Source organism: Delphinus delphis, chromosome 2 (genome assembly GCF_949987515.2).
Source record: "Delphinus delphis chromosome 2, mDelDel1.2, whole genome shotgun sequence".
NCBI classification, from domain to species: Eukaryota; Metazoa; Chordata; class Mammalia; order Artiodactyla; family Delphinidae; genus Delphinus; species Delphinus delphis.
The window spans coordinates 107,308,401-107,335,886 of NC_082684.1; the positions used below are offsets into that span (position 1 = coordinate 107,308,401).

Sequence of the window (27,486 nt, forward strand, 5' to 3'; positions counted from 1 at the left end):
AGCTCCACAGCACTTCACCCAAGATGGGCCCCCTGCTGCTCTCCATCTGCACACCCAGACCCAGGGGGGGACGTGTCTGCACACCTGGCACGATGCCCTCCAGGGGCACTGCTCACGGGACAGACAGAGCCACTCCCACTGCCGACTGAAGACTTTGTGTGCTGGAAAGCGCACAAGGTCTCCCCAAGTTTTCATCAGGGGCGGGCTCTCCCAGGACAGAGGCAGTGCTCTGCCTTCCCCTTGGGGGTGGATGACAGAGGGGTATGTCTATAGCCCCTGGGGTCACTATGGCTCAGTGGAAACACTGTCCCCTCGGTAGAAAGGCCAGGACCTTCCTAGGAGAGCCTACCTTCTCTGGCCACGGAGGCCCATAGTGTTCTCAGTCACGGCCCCCCACACATGGGCACAGGCTGACCCCAAATCAGGAAAGAGTGAATAGGTATTCACCTTAGTGCCTGTTTATATAAACATATATATTTCCTGTCTAAGTGCCAAGGATACAGCATCTTTATATTATGAGTATATAATGTATTATGAGGTGTTATTTTGCATATATATTAATGTCTATAAATACAGAATGCTTCTTTGTGTATGATGTAAAGGTATTTTGCATGTGTCCTAGGTATGAAGCCCTTTTAGGGAAGGCCTTGGGTCTCTGATGCCTGACTTCAGACAGGGCGGGGCTAAGGGCCTGGGAGCAGCGCAGAGAGCTAACCCAAGAATCTGAGCTTGGAGGGGACCGGGAGTTTCTTTTCTCAAGGGTGGTGATGTTCATGAGCTGAGATGTCCTCATGGCCACAGGCCTCAGGGTGCTCAGGGAGCGACAGGTAGATTCTAATCATCTTGTTTTCAGGGCCACCTTCAATCAGAGGATCCCCCAGACTCCTCACTCATCCCACAAGCTGCTTGGGCAAACAGGGGTCCCAGGGTCGTGGGTGCCCAGGGGTGGGGCACTGCTGGGTCACAGCTGACCTGCAGCCATGAACCCTGGAGCTGGGAGTGACAAGCTCTGTCTGTGTCATCTCCTTCAGGGCCAGAAGGGGACCCAAACCCCGCCCAGACGCAAGCATGGAGGGGACCATAGGGTCTTTCCCGGAGGGCTCCACTCTGCATGATGCAAGACAGCCTCCATGGAGATTCCCTCCCAGGAGCTGTGGGGCATGACGGGGTCTCCTCAACACACACCCTAGCTCAACATTTCTTTGAAGTCTCAAGTTTTATCTTCAAAATTCCAGCACGTTTTGCATTCTACTCATAAAACAATTATTGGCTTGACAAAAAAACCCGAACTATTTCTCAGTTTAATTACTTGACTTTTTTCTCCTAAACCGCCATGTAGACCGGACACTCTAGAAAGACGTGCCGTGTTTACCCTGTGCCTGCTACCCAGCACATCACTGTGTACTCTCCTTCCCGGTGTGAGAAGCCTGAGCCCCAACTGACCTTGGTTGCCTCCTCCCAACCCCTCTGCCTGCACCCCCCATGGCCGATGAGGCTCTTACCTATGTCTCAGTGCTTGCCAGTGTGGCCAGGGGGACACAGGCATATGATGTGTCCCTCTGTCTCCTGGCAGGTCCCTGCACCGCAGGGCTCCTTGGCACAGGTGGTGGGGTCTGCAACCCCCGGGGAGAGGCTGAGCACCAAGAATGTAGATGCCTGGGGTACAGCACAGCCTCTACGACCTCGAGGGTGGGGCCTGAGGCCCCAGAAGCCCACAAGGCTGGTTCTGGGTCAACACGCTTCTGACGACCCTGTCCCTCCTGAGTCCCAGCATCTGGGAGTGGTTGGGGGGCTCTCTGACTGGGGAAGGTCTCTCAGCACAGGGGGAGGCAAGTGATCCCAACGCAAAAAGCAAAGGAAAATCATCAGCCTCTGGTGTCCAGTGCCAGGTTTGTGTCAAGGTGAGGCCATCACTATAGTGCAGAGGATTCACCTGCACAGGGTGAGGGTGGGGAGGCAGGGTCTAAAGGCAGGACACAGCCAAAATGACACTTCATAGTTCCTTGAACTGTGCAGGTTTTCACCCTGCACAAAGCAAATACTGGGGCATAAATATCATCAGCAGATTCATTCTCTCATCTCACACTCACTCCATGGGAAACGGGCATAAGCAGAATTTCCAGCACTATCTAAATAGTGCTTCCCGTGCCAAGTACAGACAGTTGAATTCACATATAAATGTTTGTGTCATGTAACTCCACTGTAACAATAATAATCACGAATCTACAAGTGTGCACTGTGTGCAAAGTATGACGCTTGTTCTCTACATATTTATATCTTGCTTAATCTTTCTTGGTACTATTCCCGTTCTACAGATGACGCTCAGAGAGGTTAAGAAACTTTCTTGAGGCTGCACAGCTCATCTGTGCTCAGAACTTGAACCTACACGGCTACAGTCTGAACTACCCAAACCCATTTAAAGGAAAATAATCCCAACAATACCTGCCATGGTTGCCTCTGATTCATCTGTCCCTCCTGGAGAGTTTGGGATGGAAGCATCAGTTACGGAGGTGGGTGTTTTGGCTGTTTGGGTCTCTTCTCCTGAGTGCTCGGGGCTTGAGGACTCCGTTTCTAGATGCGCCTCTGCAGGGCTCTGGGTCTGCTGAGTCCACTTGGATTCCAGGATGGTGGTGCTGATGACAACATCCAACCCCGAGGTGTGACCAGACAGGTCTCTGCTGATTTCAGTCCTGTCTCCAGAAGCCATGGGAGTGGCCGAAGGTGAGCCTGATGCCTCTGTGCCCACATCATAGGTGGTGGTTGACTCTCCGCTCACTTCCGGGGCAGCCGAGCCCTCCCTGGGGCCTTCCTGAAAGGCTGAGGTGCTACCTGTCACTCCCAGGCCTGAGGCTCCCTCCAGATCAGCTTCATGGAAGGTGGAGGTGGTTCCACTCAGATCAGGGGACCTGGAAGTGCCTCCGCTGGCCTCGGGGACAGCAGATGCTCCCACCTCAGCCTCAGGATAGGCAGACGTCTCGCTGCTAGATTCTGGGACTGATGATGCTTCTACCCCAGACCCGGGGAACCTTGGTGCATCCCCAGATGCAGAGGTTTCTCCACTGGACTCAAAACGCTGGGGGGTGTATGTTACAGGGGGTCTTTGGCCCAGTTCCTGGGAAACAGTTGGCTCAGTAACACCCTCCACGAACTCAGAAATGATTAAAGTAACTTCTGGAAGTCCTGAGGCCTCCCCACTGGTGCTCGTGGGTGCAGAGGATTCTCCGCTTACATCAGTGGTGCCAGAAAAGTCCCCACTAAAATATGGAGTACTTGATGGCTCTCCACTGGGCTCTACCAGTCCAGACTGAAGTCCACTTAGGTCCAAAAGTCCTGAATGGTCTCCAGACATGTCTGGTGCTCCAGACGGGGCACCACTAAGTTCCAAAATGCCCGAAGGCCCTTCTCCTGCTTCTTGGGCTGTGGGAACCTGGGTTACAGATTCCACCAAAGTTCTGTCTACAAGAGAGACAGTGGAGAAACCAGATGGAAGTCCACGGCCGTCATATGCTCCGGAGGGCTGGCTGCTCCCACTCTCAGCTCCAGAGGACTCTCCACTGACCTCAGCTACTCTGCTTGGCAGGCCACTGAATTCTGGAGGCTGGGGTGTAAACCCACTGGAGTCAATTACTCCGGAAGAGAGTCCACTGACATCCACTATCCCAGATGTGCCTGAGAGATCTGCCTCTCCTGAAGGGAGGCCACTGAGTTCCACGGACCCTAAACCTTCTTCTTCTTTAAATGTAGCTGGGGTCACTTCAACCAAACTGGTGTCCACGAATGTAATGCCAGAAGATTCACCACTGCCACTCACGGTACTGGAAACCAGGTCAGGGATTCCGGATGTTGTCCCACTGAACCCTGGTAACCCTGATGGCTGCCCACTGAGATCAGGGATCCCGGACGTTTCTCCACTCATGTCGGTTATGCCAAATGGTGGACCAATGCCAGAAAGAACTCCAGAAGCTTCTCCACTGATTTCTGGTTGTCCGGAGGACAGTCCACTAAGCTCAGTCACACCAGATGTTTCCCCAGAAAACCCTGATGGCTGCCCACTGACCTCAAAAAGTCCAGATGTTCCCCCACTAATGTCAGGAAACCCTGATGGCTGTCCACTGACACCAAAGAGTCCAGATGTTTCCCCACTGATGTCAGGAGTCCCAGATGCCTGGCCACTGAGTTCAGCTCCTGAAGAGAGTCTGCTTGCTCCTCCACTAATGTCCAACTCACTGAAGGGCAGCCCAGATGTTTCTCCAGCACCACTGATGCCAATGGTTCCCCTACCTTCTAGTTCACCTGCAGTGGTGGCTGTGACCACTTCCACCAATGTAGTATCCACTAGGGAGACAGTTGGGAACCCAGATGGAAGTCCACTGAAGTCAGGAAGGCCAGAAGATGGGCCACTTCCAAAGTCCACCCCAGAATACTCACCACTAAATCCAGAGGGAAGGCCACCTGCTTCTGGAGCTTGCCCACTTCCTAGAGTTCCAGAAGGTATTCTGCCAAGGTCCAAGACTCCAGAAGCTGACCCAATCAAGTCTTCTTTTCCAGAAGTCAACCCACTAAGATCCTCAGCTCCAGAAGCAGAGATCTCCAGACTTTCCCTTCCAGAAGGAAGTCCACTAAGGTCCCCTACTCCAGAAGCAGAGGTCTCTAGATGATCCTCACCTACAGAAGGAAGTCCACTAAGGTCCTCTACTCCAGAGGCAGAGGCTTCTGGACCTTCTCCAGAAGGAAGTCTGCTGAGATCCTCTATTCCAGAGGCAGAGGTTTCTGGACCTTCTCCAGAAGGAAGTCCACTGAGGTCCTCTACTCCAGAGACAGAGGTCTCTAGGTCCTCTCTTCCAGAAGGAAGTCCACTAAGGTCCCCTACTCCAGAAGCAGAGGTCTCTAGATGATCCTCACCTACAGAAGGAAGTCCACTGAGGTCCCCTACTCCAGAGACAGAGCCCTCTGGGACCTCACCTCCAGAGGGCAACCTGTCAACTTCAGGACTGGTGGTCCACGTAATTCTATCTTCATCTCCTGAAGCCAGTCCACTTTCCACAGGCAGGCCTGAGCCCACTGTAGAGGTGAGCCCACTGAAGTCAAGGTCTTCAGAGGGCAGTCCACTTGCAATTTCCCCTGAAGGCTGCCCACTGGAGTCTAGGTGTCCTGAAATTTCGCCACTGCCTGTGAAGTCACCACTGACTTCAGGCACCCCAGATACCTCCCCAGAGCCTGGCAGCTCAGTCCTGCTGGGCACTGGGGCTGAAAGTGTGGATGGCTCCTCTGAGGGGAACAGCTCCTCTGAGGGGAACGGTTTCTCTGAGGGGAACGGTTCCTCTGAGGGGAATGGCTCCTCGGAGGGGAATGGTTCTTCTGAGGGCAACGGCTTTTCTGAGGGCAATGGCTCCTCCGAGGCTGAGGGCACTTCCGTTGCAGAAGGGCCTTCTGTGCTCTCCTCTGTTGCTGTGCTAGTGGGAAGCCATGTAGGAGGGACCCCTGGAGGAAAGGAAGAAGAAAGATGAGGTGTGGATTTAGTAACTCTGCCCCATTTTAAGCTCATGCAGAGAAGCTGAACTCCATTCCTTCCACAGTAAAGTTTTTCTCTCAAGAGCTCAGAGATGTGTCCAGACATTTTCTAATGGAACCTCGCACAGCCTCTTGGGAAGGATGGGGACCAGAAACTCCCCGCCACCCTCAGGCTACGCTTTGTGAGACCCTAGGAGGCGCCATTCACACTAGTTACAGAATGTGGGGGACTGGCTGCCACTGAAGACAGTCAAGGTCACCTTTCAAGTACTTCCACATTATTACCTCATTTATCTAAAACCATGATTTTTAAAGTGTGGTCTCCAGACCATCAGCACCAACCTTCACCTGGGAACTTGGCAGAAAAGCAAATTCTCAGATCCTACCCCAGCCCCATTGACTTAGGAATTCTGGGGCGGGACATGGCACTATGTGTTGGGTTTTTTTTTTTTTTTTTTACGGTACGCGGGCCTCTTACTGCTGTGGCCTCTCCCGTTGCGGAGCACAGGCTCTAGACGCGCGGGCTCAGTGGCCATGGCTCACAGGCCCAGCCGCTCCGCGGCACGTGGGATCTTCCAGGACCGGGGCGCGAACCCGTGTCCCCTGCAGTGGCAGGCAGACTCTCAACCACTGCGCCACCAGGGAAGCCCACACTATGTGTTTTAATAAGCTCTCCCTACCATGCTGATACTCCTTGAAAGTGGGAATTGTTCATCCGGACCCATCCCTCTGAGGCTGAGAGGGCCAGGTGATGTTTGCAAAAATACGTGAACTTTTTCAATTCTGAGAGCCCTATTACAGAAGACTTGGAAAATATAGAAAAAAAAGAAAAGAACAGAAAAGAAAACCCCACCATCCTAAATAATCATGGTTACATTATTTTCTTTCTGTCTTGTTTCCTTTGGCATTTAAAAATAACTAGCTGGGATTATACCTTGCATGTATTTTTGGGCTAATTTCCCAGGCAGAGAACATGAGCACAGAGGGTACTGGGTCCCAGTGGGCAGGTTTACAGCCTACTCTCACTTAAAGGAGAATCCTGGAGGGGGGGTGGGGAGTTCGATATAGCAGTGGTGACATGTAAGACGATTTTAAATGGATATATACACACACACACACACATACATGTATTGGGTTGGCCAAAAGTTTGTTTGGGTTTTTCGGTAAGAGGCTATGGAAAAACCCAAATGAACTTTTTGGCCAACCCTATATATATATATATATATATATATATATATATATATATACCACATATCAGAAAATAGACACTTACAGATATGATATAACGTTTCTCTTTGAAATACATCTACATTTCTTTTCAAAAGGAGGTCAATTTAAAGAGAAAGATACAGAGTTAATAGCAGTAGAGATGGTTCCCCGGTAAGGCTCAAATCAGCGAGGTGGTGGGGAACTGAAGAAATATTGGAAAACATTTCTATGGGGCCACTGGAGTCCCCTCCCATGGATAACTCCTGTTAGTGGCTGCCCGAGTCCTGTGCCAAGCCACACACTCATGCCAGAGAGGCCTTGGTTATTCTTGTCCTTGTGAAGGTCAAGGAAAGGGCCTCAAGCAGGTATGGCTGCTGGGTGAGGTCTTGGGGTTAGAATCCCACCTGCTCCACTGATGCACCTTTACCTTCTGGTTTTGCATTTCCAGCACCCAGAGGACTACTTGGTGTGGCCAAATTGCTTGGGAACTGTGCACTGAATGACTGGATAAATTAGTGGGAAGCTTTGATATATTCCTTTCTTCAAATGCATGTACCCCTGGGCGAGCTGACTCTAAAAGGTGCACACAGGTTACTGTGCATTGCTCTAATTCAGCCTTACCCAAAGTGGGCCATGTTAAAAATGCTCCGTGAAGGGGCTTCCCTGGTGGCACAGTGATTAAGACTCTACCTGCCAATGTAGGGGACACGGGTTCGAGCCCTGGTCCGGGCAGATCCCACACGCTGCATAGCAACTAAGCCCGTGCACCACAACTACTGAGCCTGTGCTCTAGAGCCCACGAGCCACAACTACTGAAGCCCGTGCACCTAGAGCCCGTGCTCTGCAACAAGAGAAGCCACTGCAATGAGAAGCCCTGAGAAGACCACACACTGCAACAAAGAGCAGCCCCCATTCGCCACAACTAGAGAAAGGCCACGTGCAGCAACGAAGACCCAATGCAGCCTAAATAAATAAATATATAAATAAATAAATTAATTAAAAAAAATGAAAATGCTCCATGATAAAAAAAGACCCTCTGATCAGATTCATTTGGCACACACTGAATACATTGCCCCCCTCTGCCTTACAGTGCATATTAGCATATCCAAGGCTCTGAGAAGGTCTGCAGTGGGGGAAATCTGTATCTTCCTGTAAGCCAGGATTTCCCAAATCTTATGGCTAGAAAACACTTTTTCCAATAGAGTTTGGGAGTCTTCCGATTTCATCCCATCAAATCCCATCTGATTTAATCATAACAGATGTTGCTCAGCAAGTTCTGACTGGGGACGCCTGGCCCAGAAGAGGGACACGGAAGGAGAAGTGGGGCAAGGAGACAGGTCACAGTCAGACTGCCCACAGCCACCCCTTCCCAGGCCCTTTCCCCTCTACTGGAGCTCCCCCTGCAAGAGAGTTTTTAAGAGGTTAGAGAGTAGGGGTGTAAATGCAGGAGCACAGAGTGAGAGCCCTCTGATTGACACAGTGCTGGGCATTTGGGGGTGTGTAGCTGGAAGACAGTGCGGAGAGAGAGACAGAGAGAGAGAAAGAGAGAGACAGAGAGAGAGGGAAAGAGGTGTGTTTTATGAACAAAGCTGCCCTTTCTCTCCCTTGGGGTTTGTCCTAGAGGCCCGCTGAGGTGGCCGAAGTTGCCCACAGCGGCACACTTAGCTAGTGTAAGGGCTGGGGAAACAGAGCACAAGTCCCAGGGGGAGACCACCCTGCCCTCCCCCCACCGGGGCACACCCTAGGCTGCCAGGCATGTGACGCATCGGGACGTGGCCCGGAGCCCGAGCCACACAGACCTGGCAGTGGGGAAGTGCCCGCTGGCGTGTAGGCGGGCTCCCATTCCGTCTGGTTTTCTGGCTCAGTGGTGAAGTCTGGGATTGCAGTCGTCTCCTCCCCAACAGGGACAGCAGCCACGCTGGGCCCCACTTCAGTAGTGATCCAGGCTTCCACCTCAGGGCGCTCTGTGGGTGTCCTACCCTCCTCTTCTCCTGGAGAGGGCGCCGCTGGGATGCCTAAAGGGCACGTGGGTGGTGAGGGTTCCTTCTTACCAGTGACCCAATCCAGACTGGCCCTTCTTGAGGGCAACTAGGGGATCCTGAGGTGGGCCAGGCCAGTGCACAAACCTTACTGGTCCTTGGCCTCCCACCACCCCACCCAGTCCAGGAGGATGGCTCTTGTCCTCAATTAATAAGAGCCATTTGCATCAGCTATATCGATATGCACACACCATCGGCACTTTATTTCAGAGAGGTCTGGGGCACCTCTTCTACAGAATCTATTATACCTGCCAGGCGTTGTTTAAAGGTGTTATGCATATAAAATCATTTTATCCCACAATGGCCATGTGAAACAGATACTATTATCTCATTTACAGATAGGGAAACTAAGGCACAGAGGTAAGTGACTTGTCCAGTGTCAGTGGCTTCTAAGTGATAGATCTAGTCTTTGGACCCAAGTATCCGGTGCCAGACTCTCTGCTCTCAAGTACTGCAATGATGCTGCTTTTCTTGGGGACAGAAATTATATTACAAGTGTGTCTGGATCAAAATCAGGAGAGTGCTATTTAAAATGCATGAAGCCATCCTGGCACTGATGGCTGAAGGCAGGATTCATTGACTGGGGGTAATTGTTCTGGTTTAGCGGGCTCGATTGGGAAGGAAGCCAAACTTCTTGGCAGTTATATAAGATGCTGAGTTTACAGAGGGTTGGGCATGGATGGTGGAGATGCATGGGAGGAATTTACTGGGAGGCTAACTGGCTTGGCTTCTAATTCCCAGAGCAGGGAGAAGGGTACTGGGGCAAGATCCTCATCAAATCCTCTGGGAGGGGACTGGCTTTCTTAGGCTGGCAGAGTGGGACTGAACTTTCTTTGAATTAGGTTTTAATAGGGGACCTGAAAGTCTGGGAAACTTTGGGGTTCTCAGGGTTTTTTTAAAATTAACTTTATTTTGAAATAATTACAGATTCATGGGCAGTTACAACTATACTGAGTTTTGATGTATAATATGTAAAATATGGCACAAGCCATTACCACAATCTACATTCTAGGCAGTGCATCTAGACCCATGGACCTTGTGAGAACTCATCCAATCAGAACCCAGCAAGGCCTTGGCCATGCCCTGGCCATGCCCACTGAGTTGTTTGATGACGTCACTCTCAGAACGCTGGTAACATGGCATCGAGTACCCAGCATGGGTCAATTTAAAATGTGAATTTTTGGTGCTTGGTGAAGAATAATAATTTGACTAAACTCATCACAGAAATATTTAGAAGGTGAAAATTTGACAAAGGTGTACAAATTAAAACAGTATATGAATATATATGTGTGTGTGTTATTTACTTATAATAATAAAGGTAACATTTATTGAGCACTTACTATGTCCTAGGCACTATGCCAAGCATACTGTGTGCACTACCCTTGTTAATCCTTCCAGCAACCCTTTGAGGTAGAAACTATTGTATCACTATTTTATAGATGAAGCAGAGGAACAGAGAGGTTAAGTGACTTGCACAAGGTCACATAGCTACTAAGCAGCAGAGCCATGATTAAAATTCGGGTCTGCCTGATCTTAGAGCCCAAGTTCTTACTCATTTCTCTCTGTGTGTCTCTGGGAGCATTTTAGAAGGATGTGCTTGCCTTGGGGTCAAAGTCTAGGGTCATGCTAGCTCCAGAGCTGCCCCTGCCCAGAAAAACTGCCTTTTTCCTCTTTGCTGTGATGGATGGATGGAGGTCAGGGGGGATGAGCCGGGGGAGTCACCACCCCAGACAGAAGGGGTGCCGGAGGAGAGGTGAAGGCACATACCTCGGAAGCAGAAGGCGTGGTGCCGGGACAGCGGGTCCAGGAGGCCTGTCTGGTTGGGGTAGAGATAGACGGTTCTCACACCTGGCTTGTCCCCACCGCAGGCAGGCCTTGGGGTGACGATGGGGTAGCGGAGGCTGCCGTCAGATAGCCAGCCAGCGTAGCACTTGTCCAGGCCCTGGCTCCAGGCAGCATAGAGCTGGCCCGTGGTGGCCAGTGTGGCGTTTTGGGTTTCACAGAACTCCTGTGCTTCCTGGAAGGTGAACTGCTCCGGGCTTGTGGCGAAGAACACCTCCCCTGGGGGCAGAGGCAGATGGCAGGTGTGACCCTCCACCCTCACGGCCAGAGCAGCCTCTGCTCACCCAGGGTCAGGGCAGCTGAAGTAAGATGAGTTGGTTTCTCACCATGGGAAGAACCTTCCCGCCTTTCTGGATTCTCCAGTCACACTTAGACACCCCCTCCTCTGGCTAAGAGAAGAACTCCCTTGGGCACCCCGTGCTCCCCCTAACCACAGCACTTAGTCACTGAGCACTGAATGCTGTGGACCTGCCAACCCACCCGCCCCGCTGTCATCCCCACCCTGTGAGCTCATCGAGGGCAGGAGGTGGGGCCTGTAGCCGCTGTTGGGGTTTGGGGTCCCAATACCCAGAACAATACCCGGGTCTCTGTCTGATTTGGGGGAAGGAAGTTCACATTTACTGAAAACCTGCTTATACCAGGCACTTTTCATACACGTCTTATTTAATACTCAAAAAAGTCTCTGACATAAGCATAAATCAACCACATTTTATAGATGAGGAAACTGAGGCCTAGGAGGTTAAGTAACTTGTCCAGTTCCCAAAACAAGTGAGTGGCAATGTTGAGATCTTTCCTGAATACGAGCATTTCCAAAATTGGGTTCACTGGAATGGTAATTTGGTGATTTTAATTGAAATGAAAATAAATGAAATAAGACCAAACAAAAGGTCTGTGTTTTTTGTTTTTTTGTGGTACACGGGCCTCTCACTGTTGTGGCCCCTCCCGTCGCGGAGCACAGGCTCCGGCCGCGCGGGCTCAGCGGCCATGGCTCACGGGCCCAGCCGTTGCGCAGCATGTGGGATCCTCCTGGACCGGGGCACGAACCCGTGTCCCCTGCATCGGCAAGCAGACTCTCAACCACTGTGCCACCAGGGAAGCCCCAAGGGTCTGTGTTTAACTAAGCTTGGGCGATGCTTGGTTAAGCAGAGTTAAAGAGATATTTTTTACTGCAGGACTTGTCAGAGCCTTTGATTTGTTCATAGGCATTGGGATTCTCCATGAGGCAGAAGGTGTATGTAATACTTTTTGGTATAAGTAAATTAATTCATTTATCCTTAGAACTTATTGCTTTTTCAAGAAACCAGCGCTCCCCCGCAATGCTGGGGAATCCACATGAACCATCTGGGAGGGAGAGGAGGGGCCTGACCTGAGAGACCGGCTGGGAAGCCCTTCTTTCTTAAACAGGATCCTTCCCCTGCTCCCCGCCCAGGTGGGAATGGGATTAGGTGGATGGTAATTCCCTCTTCTCTGTGTCACCCCATCAGCCCCCTGCCTGTCTAGAGACCAAAATGTGAGAACGTGGTCTGTACCATCGAGTCTGTCCACGTAGCAGTAGACATCGTAGGTTTCTGATGGTGGTCGCACGCCATAGGTCCGGACCCCCGGGCTGCTGTCCTTGTCACCCACACATGGGGTCCGTGGGCTCACAATGGGGTATCTGCAGAGGAGGATGGGAAGGGCAGATGAAGGCCTGTTCCGGGGCCTGGGGATGCAGGGCCTCAGAGTGTGGATGGCAGGTCACTTGGGGACTTGGGCAGGGTGTGTCTTCTGCTGTCCAGTGGGATTCAAACCAGGAAGGAACTTCTCAGTCAGCACATTCCCTGTGTGGCTGGGGGAAGGGTCTGGGGGCCGCTGGGGGATTCCTGGCTTCAGAAGAAAGCCCACGGCATGGAAGGGCCAAGCTGGGGAAGACTGCGGGGCTTGACAAGGAGCTCTCTCTATGTCTCTTGAGGTGAAATGGCCAAGGAGTTAATGTCACCTGAGGCCCATCCCCACTGTCTCAGAATATGCCTTGATTCTGAGGGAGAAATTAAGGGATTAGCCAGAAACCACTAATTAATGGGCATGCAGTGTGGTGGGTGCCCACTCTGGCTCCCCAAGCCTGACCTCTCATGGTTGGGTTTGGGTTAAGAGGGGAACCCAGCTAGTCTGTCACCTGACGGTCTGGTCCTGCAGCCAGCCAGCGTCACACTGCTCGTAGCCTGCTTCATAGGCGGCCTGGAGCTGTTCGGGCGAGGCGATGACGGCCCCGGTGCGCAGGCAGGCCTGCTGGGCCTCCTCAAAGGTCAGCGAGTAGCGGGAGGAGCCCGGGCGGTAGTGGAACACAACTCCTGGGTGGGGAGGAGAGGGAGAGAAGGAGAAACAGGTCAGGCTCAAGGCATGGACCAGGTGCCACAATGCCAGTGACCATGGTGCCTGGTTCTCAAGGCTCTGCAGGTATGGAGGGAGCCCTGGCTCCTTGAGGAATGACCTCCCTTCACCCCCTCCTTCCTTTCCTACTCCCGATCTGATTCCTAGTCAAGCTAGTCCTCTCTGCTTGTTCAAACCACTCCTGAAAGCCACCTCCTTGAGAGAGCCTTCTAGGACTCTTCTGCCGTAAGTCTTCCCAGCCCTCCTTTCTGGACTCCCTACTCCTGGGCTGCTCATTTTTCCTATTACTCTTGAAAACAAATGCATTTTCTCTTATTGTGGAAAGAATAAACAATCATTACAGAGCATTTGGAAAATATAGAGAAGGATAAGGAAGAAATCAAACAACCACTGCATTTCTTCCACTTGGCCCAGGGTCCAGGGTTCAGGGGATGGGTGGTCCTCCTGAAAGTGGCCGCAAGAGTTTGTGTGGGTGCACCGGGTGTATTTCTGGTGAGTGAGCTCATAGCTTTTGCCAGATTCCCAAAGGGTCTGGGCTCCACACAGCTTATCCTGGAGCCCCTACTTACTCTGCCTCCCCCATTGCATTCAGCTGGACACACATTTGCTTTTGACACTACCCTGGGTGACTGGCCAGTTTATGTCACAGCTGTGGATCCCCAATCTGAGTCTGCCCCTGTTCTTGTCCTGTTCTGGGTTAGCTGTTCATGTGTCCATTGGCACCTTCCCATGTGGTGGCCACGTGGAGACAGTGAGGGTCTCTCCAGCCCTGGGCCAACCCTGGGACTCAGCTACGGTTGGTGTTACTCCAAAACTTCTAAACAATTCTTCCTTCTCAACATACTGTATTAATCTGGGCAATTCAGGCTGAAATCTCACTTGGTGGTATCGTGGGTGTGATGGTGGATGGCAGTGTCCATTTGCCCCTCCTCCAGGAGGGGACACCACCAAGGTCCTTAAGGAGGCCACCCCACTACGTCCTTCCTGATCATGGACTTGAGTCTGGGGACCAGCTGGGCTTTATGTGATGTGACATTCCAATAATCCAGACACTTATTAAGCACCTGAAACACCATCATCCCAGAACTGGGGTGGCAAACGTTTTCTGGAAAGGGCCAGACAGAACACATTTTAGGCTTCGTGGGCTAAATGGTTTCTGCACAACTATTTAATCCTACCATGATAGCCCTAAATGGCCACAGACAACATGTTACCAAATGGGTGTGGTTTTTTTTCCAATCAAACTTTATTTGTAGACATTAAAGTTTGAATTTTATATAATTTTCATTATATGTCACAAAATATTCTTCTTCTTTTGACTTTCCCCCTCAAGTATTTAAAAAGTTTCTTAACTCTTAGTTCATGGGCCATATAAAAACAGAGGATGGGCTGGATTTGGTCCACGGGCCAGTTTGCTGACCCCTGTCCTGGAGGGTCAGTGCTGTGAGAGGCCCAGGGGTCACCCAGTGCAGCCGACCTCAAGCGGTTCTATTCTATGGAAGTGCCTGATGGGGCTAGGAGGGCCCCTGGGAAAAAGAGCCCCCATTCTCCAACACACTTCACCTCTACCTGTTGATATATACCACCTATGACTTCATTGGAAGGAAATGCTTTGTGGCAAAAGAGCCATAGACACACAAAAGAGCGTGGGTATCACTGGTCTGGCCCATCCCCCTTGTTTCACAAATGAGGAGAGTCAAGTCTGAGAGGAGGGAGGCTTGTCCCACGTCCCAGGTTAAGCTAAAGGTATAGAAGACCCCCAGGCCAAGCTCTTTCCACCTACCCTCGATGCAGCCCCCCTGAGGGGTGGGCACTTACCCCCTGGCAGTCGTGGCTGCCCAGGGACCTCGGTTGCACCTGGGGCTGCGGTCACCTGCACAACGAGGTCCTCGCTGGTGAAGGCCGTCGGAGCGCCCAGGCCAGGTGTGGACTCCTCGGGAAAGGCCCAGGGCCGGGTAGCCTCTCCAGTCCTGTTCTCGGCCTCAGAGAAGGCGGTGGCCCCTACTTCGGGGGCAAAAGTGAGGGGCTCCTCGGGCTCCAGGGCGGTAGGGGTGATGTCAAAGACGGGTTTCACTGTGAGGATCACGCTGCCTCGGGCTTCACCCTCGGTGATGTTTCGTGGCAAAGGCAGCTCCACATCAGGCCAGGTCACCGTCTGGATGGTGATGTCCTCCTCACCACCCACCCCGAAGAAATCTTCTGGGATGTCCACAAAGTCTTCACCTGGGGCCGGGGGTTAAAGACAGGCATTAGTGCTCAGCCTGGGGCTGGCTTGGGGGAGGTGAGCAACGGATTGCCTCCTCCTCTGCTAAGGAAGGAAAGCACCTACTGTGTGCCTGGTACCTGGCTAGGCCCATTGCAGTGGTCCTCAACGATGTGAGTATTTATTATAGGGGTGCCCACGATTTCCAGACTGTAAGAGAATGCAGTCACCAGAGCACAAGACTGACCAATCAGCTCACTGCTTGTAAAACCATCTTGTTCCAACATCCCTTCCTGATTAATGCCAGCCAGTTGTCTCCTTACCTATCTTGTGAGTATCTGTTGACCATCTGATGTTATAACTAGCCAACCGGACAATGTAAATCCGCTACAAAGAGAAATGGAAAAATCTTCCCAAGGATGCAGGGGCTCATGAAGTTGATGAAGGTGCCATGAGAGAACTGCCTGCCTCAGTCATGAACAAACGGGGGTCTGGCAGAAACAAGCCATTTAGTAATTAACAAAGAGAGCAACCATGAGGAGGCTAGAACTTCAAACAGGGTGGTAGGAATATTGAAAGGTTAAGAGAAGTTTTGGGGGAAATTCTAATTATTTTTGCACAAGTAACCCTCTTCATGTAAGATCAGGCTGTGGAAGTTAAACATGAAATAAGCTATGTTGTTGCGCTAGCACCAGTTTTGTCATAAAATTTACTCAACTCCCAATTATTCATTGTTTTTTTTCCCCTCCAATAATTAGCACTTAATTGTAAGTATAACCTAGACTGTGTAAAATATAAGATAAAAACATTTTTTAAAGTTTTAGTTTAGTTTTAGTTTTAAGGCTGGGTACGCTGCAGCCTTCAGTGCTTCTACCTTAGCTCCCCTAGGAACCCGTGAAAATAGGGGGTGCTAAGACAAGGGGTTCAGGTACCCAGTGGTCCTTTGGAGGGGGTAGACACCAGCCTCCCACTCTAAGATCTCATCCTCTGGGCCCGAATTTCGGTGGCACGATCCCCTTTCCGGCCTCCAGCCCAAGCCCACCTGTGTAGCAGACGGCGTCGTAGCGGGATGAGGGGTCGGGGTATCCCGTCTGGTTGGCGTGCAGGTAGACAGTCCTCACGCCCAAGAGGTTGCCCCCGCAGTTGGGCCGGGCCTTGGAGATGGGGTAGCGCACGCTGCGGTCGGCCAGCCAGCCGGCGCTGCACATGTCCATGCCACTCTGCCAGGCCAGGTAGAGCTGGCCCGTGGTGGCCAGCCGGGCGCCCAGTCGCCGGCACTCATTGGCTGCCTCCTGGAAGGTGAACTTCTCCGGGGATGTTGCATAAAAGACCTCGCCTGCGAAAGACACATCCGGCAGGGTGAGGCGCTCCCTCCCACGCCTGCCCCGTGTCCCCAGGGAGATCCATGTGGTTCCTTGGGGTTTGGCCTCTAACTTCTCAAAGCCCTGGTCCCACATGTCTGTATTTCAGATCCTGCCCTCCACTTCCTATGGGCTTTTGGGTGGGGTGATGTCAGTTTCCTAAAACAGGGACCAATAAAGAAGCTGCCAAAAAGACAAAGAAGTGAGGAAAGGGCAGAGCAAATGTGAGGCCCGGGAGGAAACTCCTGCCGGAAAGCATCTTCGCCCACACTTTTCTATGGAACTTCCTACCACCGGGGCATCTCTCCTATGAGTCAAGCATTGCCCACTGGAACAATCCTTTTTTTAAACTGATTTTTTAAAAAATATTTATTTATTCGGCTGCGTCAGGTTTAGTTGCGGCACATGGGATCTTTGTTGAGGCATGTGGGATCTAGTTCCCTGACCGGGGATCGAACCCACAGCTCCTGCATTGGAGTGCAGAGTCTTAACCACTGGGCCACCAGGGAAGTTGCTGGAGCACTCCTTTTTACAATTCCACATTCTGATGGGAAAAGCAGGCATCAGACTTTGACCCTAATAGCAGTGTTTCCCAAATTGGGGTCTCTAGGCCCCAAAGTGTCCATAAGGTCAATGGTGGGGGCCTGTGGGCTCTTTTTACTGTTTTTGAAAACCTAACAAGGTTGTGCTGCAGGGAGGGATAGGGTGGTGGGCATCGCTCCCGGGGGTTGTTCTGTCTGTCCCTGCTCAGTGGCAGCTCTGGTTGGCCCTAATCAGTGTCTTTAATTAGCCCAAAGTGGGAACACAAATATTCGTTACTTAATCTACCAGCTTGGGCCCTGGGGTGAGAATGAGGAAAGGGGTCACGGTGGTGAGGAAGCTGGGGACGTTCCTGGACAGTGGGCCAGGTTGTCAGCCCTTCTCCTGCCTGGGCGCAGCCGTGATCTCGGGGTAGGGGTGGAGGTGCAGAGTTTGCAATGTCAAAATGTGTGAATGAGTGCTGATGGGGGAAGGGGTGTCATCCACTTGCCTGGGTAACTTGCTCAGCTCTGACTGTGACCAAACCTGACTCCCCTTACAAACAAGAGGAAGACTATAGGTTCCTTCTCGCTGCCCCTGGTGCTCTCCAGAACTAGCCCATTGGGGTGGCCTGGATAGGGCTGGGGGCTGGCAGCACAAAAGCTGAGAGAGGGTGGCTGGGAGGCCAGCTCTCCTGGGAATGACATTTCTGATAGGCTCTCCCTGGAGTGGCCTGGGTGGGAGGGGGTCCTTTGTGAGGGTGACAAGGCTGAGCTGGGCTTTAATTGTGCAGTGGAGCTTGGGACAGCGATGGGCTGGTCAAGCAGCGGGGGTCCTGGCTGGGAGGAACAGTCACAGGTGAGAGACCAGCTATAAATATTCTTGGGCCCAGTGATGGCCCAGTCTGCAGGTACCTCGGGCCACTGTGGCCCTCCCCCAATGTGGAGAGTGAGGGGGCCAGACCCTCTCTTCCTTAACTCTTCCCTCCCCCACCCACGCTGGGCATGATGAGGCTGGGGGCCAGGGAGGGGGGCGGGGCAGGGGCGGGGAGGAAGGGGGTGTTGAGGGTGTGATGTCCTGGGTCAATGCCCTGCCCAGGAGGAGGCCCCTGTGATCCTGAGGGTCAGCAGGATGAAGGGACTGGGGAGCCGGCTCTTGGGAGGTCGGGGTGGGGGTGGCCTCACCCTCCATCTCCTCTGCGAAGCAGTACACGTCATAGGTTTCATTGGTGTCACGGATGCCGTAGGTTCTTACACCGGGAAACTCATCCTTGTCCCCATAGCAGGCTTCCCTTGGAGTGTGGATGGGGTACCTACCAGGAACCCAAAGTAGGGATGTGACAGTCAGGGGATGGAGGGGGCCAGTGGCCCGTGCCCTTGTATCCTCCTCCCTTGTGGGAGGAAACGGTGACTTACTGATGTGTTTGCTGAGATCTGCCTAGATCTGTGGGCTACTTGTTTCTACAGCTTTTTCCCCAGCTTTATTAAGATATGTTTTCACCGTTACTGGTGATTAAAGGCGGACCCCTTTACTGAATATTTATTGGTACCAAACATGTTCTATCAGGAGCTTGCAAATCTTTTCTGTAAAAGGGCACATAGTAAATATTTTAGGTCTTACAGGCCATAGGGTCTTCATTGTGACCTTGCCATTGTAGTGTGAACGAAGCAACCACAGACAAAATAACAGGAGTGGCTGTGTTCCCATAAAACTTTGTTTACAGAAACAAGGGGTGGGTTGGATTTGGCCCATGAGCCGTAGTTTGCTGACCCTTGCGCTGTAACATTTGAGTCTCACATCAACCAAATAAGGTGCTATTACAACTCTATTTTAAACTGGAAGAAACTGGGGCCCAGAGATGTTAAGCAATTTGTTCCCGGTCACACAGCTTCCATGTGTCAGAGTTGGGATTTGAGCCCAGCTCTTTCTGAGGCTGAGGTGTGGGCTCTTGCACTATGCTAGGCTGTTGTCTTATCTTGCTTTAAAAAAAAATGGCTAATGGGTTTTGTGTCCTAAGATCTTTTGCCTACCCCAAGATTACAAAGGTATTTCCCTTTGTTTTCTTCTTGTGGCTTTGTGGCTCTGGCTTTTGCATTTAGAGCTCTGATCCATCCCCAAAGAATTGTCTCATCTTGCTTTTACAGGCTTGATCACACAATTGCAGTCCCTTGAAGGCAGGGCTCTGACTGTCCTGCTGCGCAACCTATTCCTCAGCAGCTGTGCTCAGGGAAAAATGCATCAAGAGGCTTAATTTACATATGCCTTGCCTTATTAAAGACAAACTGAATGTAAAGTGGTTTACAAAAATGTATAAACAACAAAGTTTTAAAAAGATATAAGTGAAGAAATCATGGCAAAGGGAAAAATGAGTAGGAAAAATAATCATGTGTAATTTGCATGGAGAAAATGCTCATGTAGCGCAAAGTTGCTAGTGGCCACTCACTCCACCGCAGGACAGAAGACCAAGGATTTGGGACAGGTCATCGGGGCCTGACCTAGAACTGGTCAAGGCATCCCTTCAGCCCCAACTGAGGTTGGGCTCTGTGTCTGGCCGGCACCAGCTCAGTACTGTTCAACGTTCCAGCCCATCACCCACCCTACTCCTATGGTAGCCTGGGGCTCACCTGACAGTCTGGTCTGCCAGCCAGCCGGCGTCGCACTGGTGGAAGCCGTCCTCATAGGCGGCCTGCAGCTGCTCGGGCGTGGCGATGATGGCGCTGTTCTGCAGGCAGGCTCGCTGCGCCCTGTCGAAGTCCAGGGTGTAGCGTGTGGAGATGGCTCTGTAATGGAACACGATGCCTGCAAGACACGAGACGGCAAGAGAGCAGGTCAGGCACAGCCTCCCGCCACCCAGGCCCTTGCAGAATTAGGGCAGGAGTCAAGGGGATGTAGAGACATCTGGTCGGGCCCCTAGCTGATGGGTGGCTCCTGTCTCCACATTTGCATGTGGTCCTTCTGCCTTTCCTGGAACACCTCCGGTAATGGGGAGCTCACTACCTCACAAGGCATCTTTTTGGAAACCTGTGATAATTCTGATAATCAGAAAGTTCTTTGACTTGAACTAAAATCTGCCTCCCTATAATTTTTTCTTGTCATTCCAGGTCCCTATATTTGCTTTGCAGAAAGAGACACTTAGAGCTCCATGCACCCTCAGCCCAGGGGCATCCTAGTGGGAATCCTGTTTAAGGCACAGGCAGGAGTGGACCGTCTTTGGCAGAGTCACCCAGTGGAAAAAATCTGGTGCTGACTGAAGTCCTAGAGCCAACCAAGGACAACCATATTCCCTGGTCCATCGAGAGCAAGGGAACCAAGGTGTCCTCATCCCTTTCTTTGGCTTCTGGAACTGGAGATGGAGGAGGGAAAAGACACCTGGGTAGAGAGTCAGGAGACTGCTCTGGCTCACTTCCAGGGAAACTTCATTCAGGCAAGTCACTTAACCTCAGTTTGCTTGTCTGTAAAATGGGGATGATCACAAGGCAACCGAATCACAGGATTGATGGGAAGAATAGACTGTCATTTTCATGCGACTGTGGCCCTGAAGAATTTAATTCATTTAAATTCCAGAGAGAGTGATGTTACCAGCTCTGTGTTATGAGATGCAAACCGTCAGGGGGAGGAGCCGGGATTTGAAAGCCAGACAGCCTGGCCCGAGAGAGGATGCCATTCCTGCAGGTGAAGCAGGGCCCCTGTGGGAGGAGGCTCTCACCTTTCACCACGACCTCCACGGTGGCCTTGCTGTCCTCGATGCCATGCATCACCTCGCAGCGATAGATCCCAGAGTCATTGGAGCGCAGGTTCTGGATTTCCAGGGTGGCGTCGCTGGGGATGGCCGGGTAGTTGGGCAGCGTGACCCTGTCTCGGTAGGCACTGTTAACCCGCACCTGCCCTTCAGTCGCCACCAGCAGCACCAGCTCCTTCTCCTTGGAAATGCAGCTCCACTTGATTCTTGGGGCGAGGGGGGCGGTGGAGGGGGCGGTGGTCACGGGGTGCATGGGGTCGATGAAGTAGCAGGGGATGGTGAGGGAGCTCCCCAGGAGGACCCGCAGCGGGGACGGTTCAGGGATGCTGACACTCAGCGAGTTGTCAGGGTCTGTGCGGGAGACACGGGGGTGGGAGACAGACCTGTTAGTGCCCAGAGCGGACCACCCAGCCTCCCTGTCAGTGCTTCTGGAAATGACAAAGTCCCACGAGTGTGCTGGTGTCTATCCTGCGCCATATGGAATTCCCTTTCCAGAGCAGCTTTCTCAAGACCTCTGGTCTCTGTGCCTCAAGACAGGAACTATGGAGCCAGAAAGGGCTGCAGAGGAGGGCAGGGGAAGCTTCAGAGGGGAGACCACCTCTCTGTTTCTGAAACTGGGGTACCCAAAGCGATGCCAAGCCATAGGATAAACAGAACCCATCTTCCTGGAGTGACAGCTTGACTCAAAAATTGGCAAAAAATTATCTGGAGATAGAAAAAATTATTATAGGGAGGAAAAAATATCCATACAACTTTTTAAGCTAAGATATAAAAATATCAAATACTTAAGGAGTATAGCGAGGCCTGCTATAAGGAGGTCTGCTTCAGGCTCCATCCTGACCTTGCAGAAGGATGAATCATTCCCTTCTGCTGTTGGGGGATCAGGAGCCTAGCTGGAGAAGCATCAGAGAGGATCGGACATTTAAGTCTGCAAAGGGTCAGACTGGGGTGGGGTGGGATATGATTAGACTCCACAAAAACACATGGAGAGCATTGATGGAGAAGATGCAGCATGTCTGCCAAATCCTGTTAGAAGTCAAAGATCTTCCTGGAATTGGCAAGAAGGTGCCTTTGAAAAAATAGCACCTTTCATGGAGATTCATACACTTATTGAATCTTTTTTTTCCAGGAACCTAGAGGTTGAAAATAAAAATGTTTCAGGTATTTGTGGGTGGCAGATACATAACAAGGCAGGGAAAGGGGAGCCAGGAATGTTTGGGGTGAACTCTAACCTTTTGATGTCCTGGCCGGTCACCACCAGGCCCTTCACAGAAACCTCCCTCTGATACTCAACCCTAGCACGTGACACAGTGTGGTTTTAGTGGTGGTGGTTGTCTGGGGACAGCTGGAAGTGACAGCAGCGCCTGGCTCTACAGTTTTGAAAGCTCTCAACCAACCCTCGTGAACTGGGTGGGCTGTGTGGGCAAACCACCCCAGGTTATAGCCAGGGGTCCCAGAGCAAGAGTACAGATGGAGACCCATGGACCATATGTCTAAATATTTAAAAGCTATAAATCAAGCCAACAGATTGTTAAGTAAAACATGTTCTATCTTCTTATTTGACAGTGATACTTTTCAAAATGAAAAGCCGGATTCAAATTTAGAATTCTTGGATTCCTTAGAGTTTTGCATTGAGATGTGTTGGCTAAGCTGGAGGAGGGGAAATCAGGGCCCCTTCTCTTCCCACCACAGCTCTGCACTTTGAGGGGTCTGTGTGTACCCCAGTCCTCACATCCCAGCCCTGTCTACACTCAAACAGCCACCCCTTCACCTCTCAGACTGGAGGCGTGGTTCCTCCATGGGAGGATGGACCCAGAGGAACGAACCATGCAGCCCTGGAAGTGACTTGGGTCCAGCTGGACAGGGGATTCTGGGCGTTTCTGGGTACCCAGAGGGAGCACAGATCTGAGCGGACACATCTCACTGGCCCTACAGATTCCTCATTCTTTAGGGAGCTTTGGGGCTGGAGGAGGATAAGAGGGGCCTCTAGGGTGATGGCCCAGAGTAAGCACCAGGACTGGCAGGACTAGGTTCGGTTCCCCCATCCCCAGGGTCCAGTCCTCAGTGCCTGCTGGGGAGATGAGACATGAGTGGGAATGTCCTCACCTGAAACTTCTACTGAGATGGCTGCTGCGATGACTCTCAGAGTCAGAAACACGAAGAGTAAAGTGGTCATAGTTCACCTGGAAGAGAGGAGTTATTCGGAGGTTCAGATACAGTGAGGTTGAGGGTCATGTGTCACATGACAAGTGTGATAAAGTCCTGGCCTGTGGATCTGAAATTGCATAGGGATAAGGAGGCTATACTGTATAAGCACAGGGAACTCTGCTCAGTACTCTGTAATGACCTATATGGGAAAAGAATCTAAAAAAAGAGTGGATATATGTATACGTATAACTGATTCACTTTGCTGTACAGCAGAAACTAACGCAACATTGTAAATCAACTATACTCCAATAAAAATGAAAAAAAAAAAAAAGGTAAGGAAGCTGCCTGTGACTCGAGAGATATCTTCTCCAAGAATCCCCTCCTCACAAAACCTTCACGGATTTCTCAGTTTAATTACCGGTGTGAGGCTGGAAACCTCCTCCTACCTTTTCTAGGGAACCTCTCATCTTCTGACCAACAAAGGCTCATCCTAAAGGATCCCTGCAATGGTTGATTTTATGTCAACTTGACTGGGCTTGACTTGGTCAAACGTTATTCTGGGTGGGTTTATGAGGGTGTTTTGGGATGAGATTAACATTTTTTTAAAAAGATTTTTCGTTTTTTTTGATGTGGACCATTTTTTAGTCTTTACTGAATTTGTTACAATATTGCTTCTGCTTTTTATGTTTTGGTTTTTTGGCTGTGAGGCATGTGGGATCTTAGCTCCCCAACCGGGGATTGAACCCACACCCCCTGCATTGGAAGGCGAAGTCTTAACCACTGGACTGCGAGGGAAGTCTCAAGGATGAGATTAACTTTTAAATTGGCAGACTGAGTAGAGCAGATTGCCCAGCTAATGGGGGTGAGCCTCGCCCAATCAGTTGAAGGCCTGAGTCAAACAAAACGGCTGAACCTCCCCCGAATAAGAGATAATTTCTCCTGCCTGATGACCTTCAAACTGCCTTCAGACTCGAACTGAAACATTGGTTCTTCCTGGGTCTCAAGGCTTCAGACTCAGGCTGGAACAACACCCTAGCTCTCCTGGGTCTCTAGCTTGCCAAAAACCTCAGTAATCATGTGAGCCAATTCCTTAGAATAAATCTCTTTCTATATGTATACACACATCCAAATGGTTCTATCTCTCTGGAGAACCCTGACTAACACAATTCCCCAGGCCCAGAAAAGTGACATGAGTTACCCAACCTCCCTGATGAAATCTGGACCTGCCACCAATTTCAAATTCAGGAATCTTGTGCGTTTTAGGATGGAGGATGCTCCAAGATTTGGGGCACAATTCAGGCGCCTGGTTCAAGTCAGGGGAAGGATGCTCACCCAGAGAGCTCTGTGGGATGGACAGGTTAATAATTTAGGAGAGAAATGAGAGCCCAGGATCCCTGGAGCCCTCTTGCTGGCCCAAACAATGATTTCATATGAATTAGAGAAACAAACTTTCCTTATTGCCATCTGCTGGAAAACGGTCATGCTAAGTATACTAATCTTTGAAGGGCAACCCAACCCCTGCATTACTGGGATCCTGACTCCAAGTGGGCGAGTGCAGTTAGACCCCAAGAAAACCCATCTGAAGTTCCAAGAGATCAACCAGAGCAGTGCTTCTCAGCTTTGGCTGCACGTTGAGATCACCTGGGCTTCAGCCTGGTCCTCAGACGTTTTAAAATCTCCCCAGAAGGTTCTAACGTGCAGCCAGGATGTGGGCAGTCACACTGCTGACACCTGTGACTCGCACCCCATGACACGTGCCCGAGGATGTTTACTGAGCTGTTCTGTTGGATGGACCTGCATTGGCACCTTCCCTACCCTCCTCTCAGTCTGTGAGCGTTTAGTCTTGGTTTAATGAGTGTTTGCATGCTCCGCCGGAAGGAGGGAGGAAGCCTGGAACTAAAGACAAGAAGGGAGCTTTCAGAGCCTGAGAGTAATGCCCAACTGAGGCTGCGGCCAGTGTCCCTGACCTTGACTCTGCCAGCGTCTGATGGCCCAGCAGGCGTCGCTATTGGCTCAGTCACCATCAGCTGGGGCCGGATGGATGTGAGGATGAGGGCCTCCCGTGGTCCCCATCTCTGGAATCTGTGCGGGAGGGGCGGGCAGGGCCCAGGACTCTAGGGACCCTCTTGGGTGACCCCAGTCTGTCACTTGAGTGATCTTTCCACTGCTATCCTTCATTCATTCCACATACATTGGGCACCTGAGGGATGAAGGGCCGTCTGTACAGGTGCTGCTGGGGCCCCAGAGATGGAGCCATGAGGCACAAAATGAGTGGGAAGTCTGGGAAATCCCAAAGGCTTAAGAAGCAGCCCCTTGCTTCTCCTCAGGGATGTTTCTCCTTAGAGGCTGTCTTCAAAAAGAAAAATCTCTGGGGCTCCAGGTTCTGGCTCTCTCAGGTCCAGTGTGATCCGTCATGGCCAAGAAATATTTCCCCGGAGGCTAAAACGCTCAGGTGTCTCCTCCACTGTGAGGAGGGGGCTAGACTTGCAGGCCCCCCTCTTCCCAGAGCCTCAGGGAAACCGTGTCCAGACACAAGGCCGCCTGTTCTTCTTCCCTCAGGAACACCCTTCACGGAGAAGTTCTGTGTATGTTTTCGGAGTTGTGCTTCTTTTCTCACTCTCTGAACAAGCCTGACATTGTCCGGGAGGCAATGGTTCTCTGTGGGGCTTGGGCCCGCTCTGTTTTTCTCCCTGGCCTCGGCCAGGAATGAAAAGGGCAGGGAGTGGGCATGGGGGAGGCAGAGTGTGGGCAGAGAAACTAATTTTATTTCTTCTTCTTTTTTTTTAAGACAAACTTTGGGATAGAAATATAGCAATAAATATGCTCTTGTGTTTGCGTGTGTTTTCTCAGCTGTAAAGAAAATAGAGAGAAATTCCATTCTGTCTGGGTTCCAAGTGTCTCCAGGACTCACTGAGCCTTTATGTGATGAGATGGACTTTGCCAGTCCTTCAACAGGGAGGCCTTTCTCCATGGGAGGCAGAGTTAGTTGTGGCGAGGGGATTGGGTAGCTGGGACTGAGGAAGGGGTAAGGGGGCATCTGAAATGGAGGGAAAGAGGAGCCTGGAGAGTGGGAAGTGGATGCTGGGTGAAGGCAGGGGTGTGTGAGTGGAGCTTCTGTGGGAGCCATGTGTGTGAGGTTGGGTTCATCATCAAGGACTCGGCTTTTTTAGGAGAGAATTATTAGGAGGCTTGATGGGAGAAAATAAGCTTGCTAGTGCTTTGAACCTGAGCTGAGGCTGCGTGTGTGCATGTGTGTGTGTGTGTGTGCGTGTGTGTGTGTGTGTGTGTGTGTGAGAGAGAGAGAGAGAGAGAGAGAGAGAGACCCATAGCTGAACACAGGAAAACCCACCTCCTCTTCAGCTAGACTCTGTCCCATGGTTGCCAACCCTGTTGGGCCTTTGACCTTTATTCCATCAGATTATGGGATTGAATGGGCAGCTTGCCTGCTTGCCCTGAATTCCTATTCCAGCAACGTGCAGTGGAGACCCCCAGACCTGGGTCCCAGTCCTGGCTCGGCCACCTCCTGCTCTAATAACACAGGACCCACCTCCACCGCTGTTTCAGAGACCGAGTAGGATAAGGTGCCAGGCAGGCCCTGCTTCTGGAGGCCGGGGGCTGTGTCTCTGGCTTGGTACCCAGCCCAGGGTCTGGCACTCAGCAGGCATCCACCAGCGCCACTCTCTTCCCACCTCCCTGGCGTCAGGCCCGGGTGAGCCCCTCAGAACGTGGGGACTGGAGAGCGTTTAGCGGTTACAGGGTGGCTTCTTGCCCTGGGATGAGGGTTGGACTAGATGACTTTCTATAAAGAATAAAACTGCGTTTGCTTCAAAAACAACATCACCACCCTACCAAACTTTGGAAAATAAGAAACTAGAGAAAATAAATCACCATAATCCTCGATCCTAATCCAACCATTATTCGTGTTTTGATAGTTTTCCTTCTGGTCTTTTTCCTTAGGCATCTACTTGCTTTTCATGGAGTTGTAATCTTTTTGCATCCTATTTGCTTCTTCCACATAGCACGATGGACCAAATGACTGCTTTTGGTTCCTTCAGAACTGATGGCTTTGGGGTTTTACAATCATGACCTCACTGCCGGAAATCCTTTCTATGTGGCCGGGACAGGTGGTCTTCAGCCTCTAATCGAACAGGAAGTGCTCATTCCTTCACGGGGTGACCCACCCATGGCTGGACAGCTCCAATTGCGCTCAATATATTTCAAGACGGAGTCAAGGTGACCCACCCCTATTACAATTTCCACCCATGAGTTCTCCCCTCAGGGACCACACTAAACAAGCCCACTCCTCTTTTATGGGACTCATGCCAGATCTTCAGGGGTCTAATCTGCTCTCCCATCTGCTGTTCTCCTATGGAGACATTCCTAGTCCCTTCAAATGTTCCTCATGTGGCTTCTCCTCCCTCCCTGGAGCCACAGAAGGTCAAAGCTGGGATAGACTTTAGTGAACATCAAGTCCAACTCTTCCATTTTACAGGTGAAGAAACCGAGGCCAAAGGAGGTAAGTGATTTGCTCAAGGCCACACAGTA

At 51.3% G+C, this 27,486-nt stretch overlaps 1 protein-coding gene across 1 annotated transcript in view; it reads right to left on the minus strand.

Annotated features, from left to right (window-relative positions):
* ACAN (aggrecan) overlaps nucleotides 1-22,969 on the minus strand; it is a 35,906-nt gene extending 12,937 nt beyond the window's left edge. The window contains 12 exon segments of the mRNA XM_060003632.1: nucleotides 1,503-1,613; nucleotides 2,443-5,481; nucleotides 8,520-8,735; nucleotides 10,527-10,820; nucleotides 12,131-12,258; nucleotides 12,757-12,931; nucleotides 14,790-15,194; nucleotides 16,217-16,510; nucleotides 18,239-18,366; nucleotides 19,679-19,853; nucleotides 20,761-21,144; nucleotides 22,900-22,969. Of these exon segments, the coding sequence (XP_059859615.1) occupies nucleotides 1,503-1,613; nucleotides 2,443-5,481; nucleotides 8,520-8,735; nucleotides 10,527-10,820; nucleotides 12,131-12,258; nucleotides 12,757-12,931; nucleotides 14,790-15,194; nucleotides 16,217-16,510; nucleotides 18,239-18,366; nucleotides 19,679-19,853; nucleotides 20,761-21,144; nucleotides 22,900-22,969 (5,419 nt within the window).
* Between the last annotated feature and the right edge of the window lie 4,517 nt (nucleotides 22,970-27,486).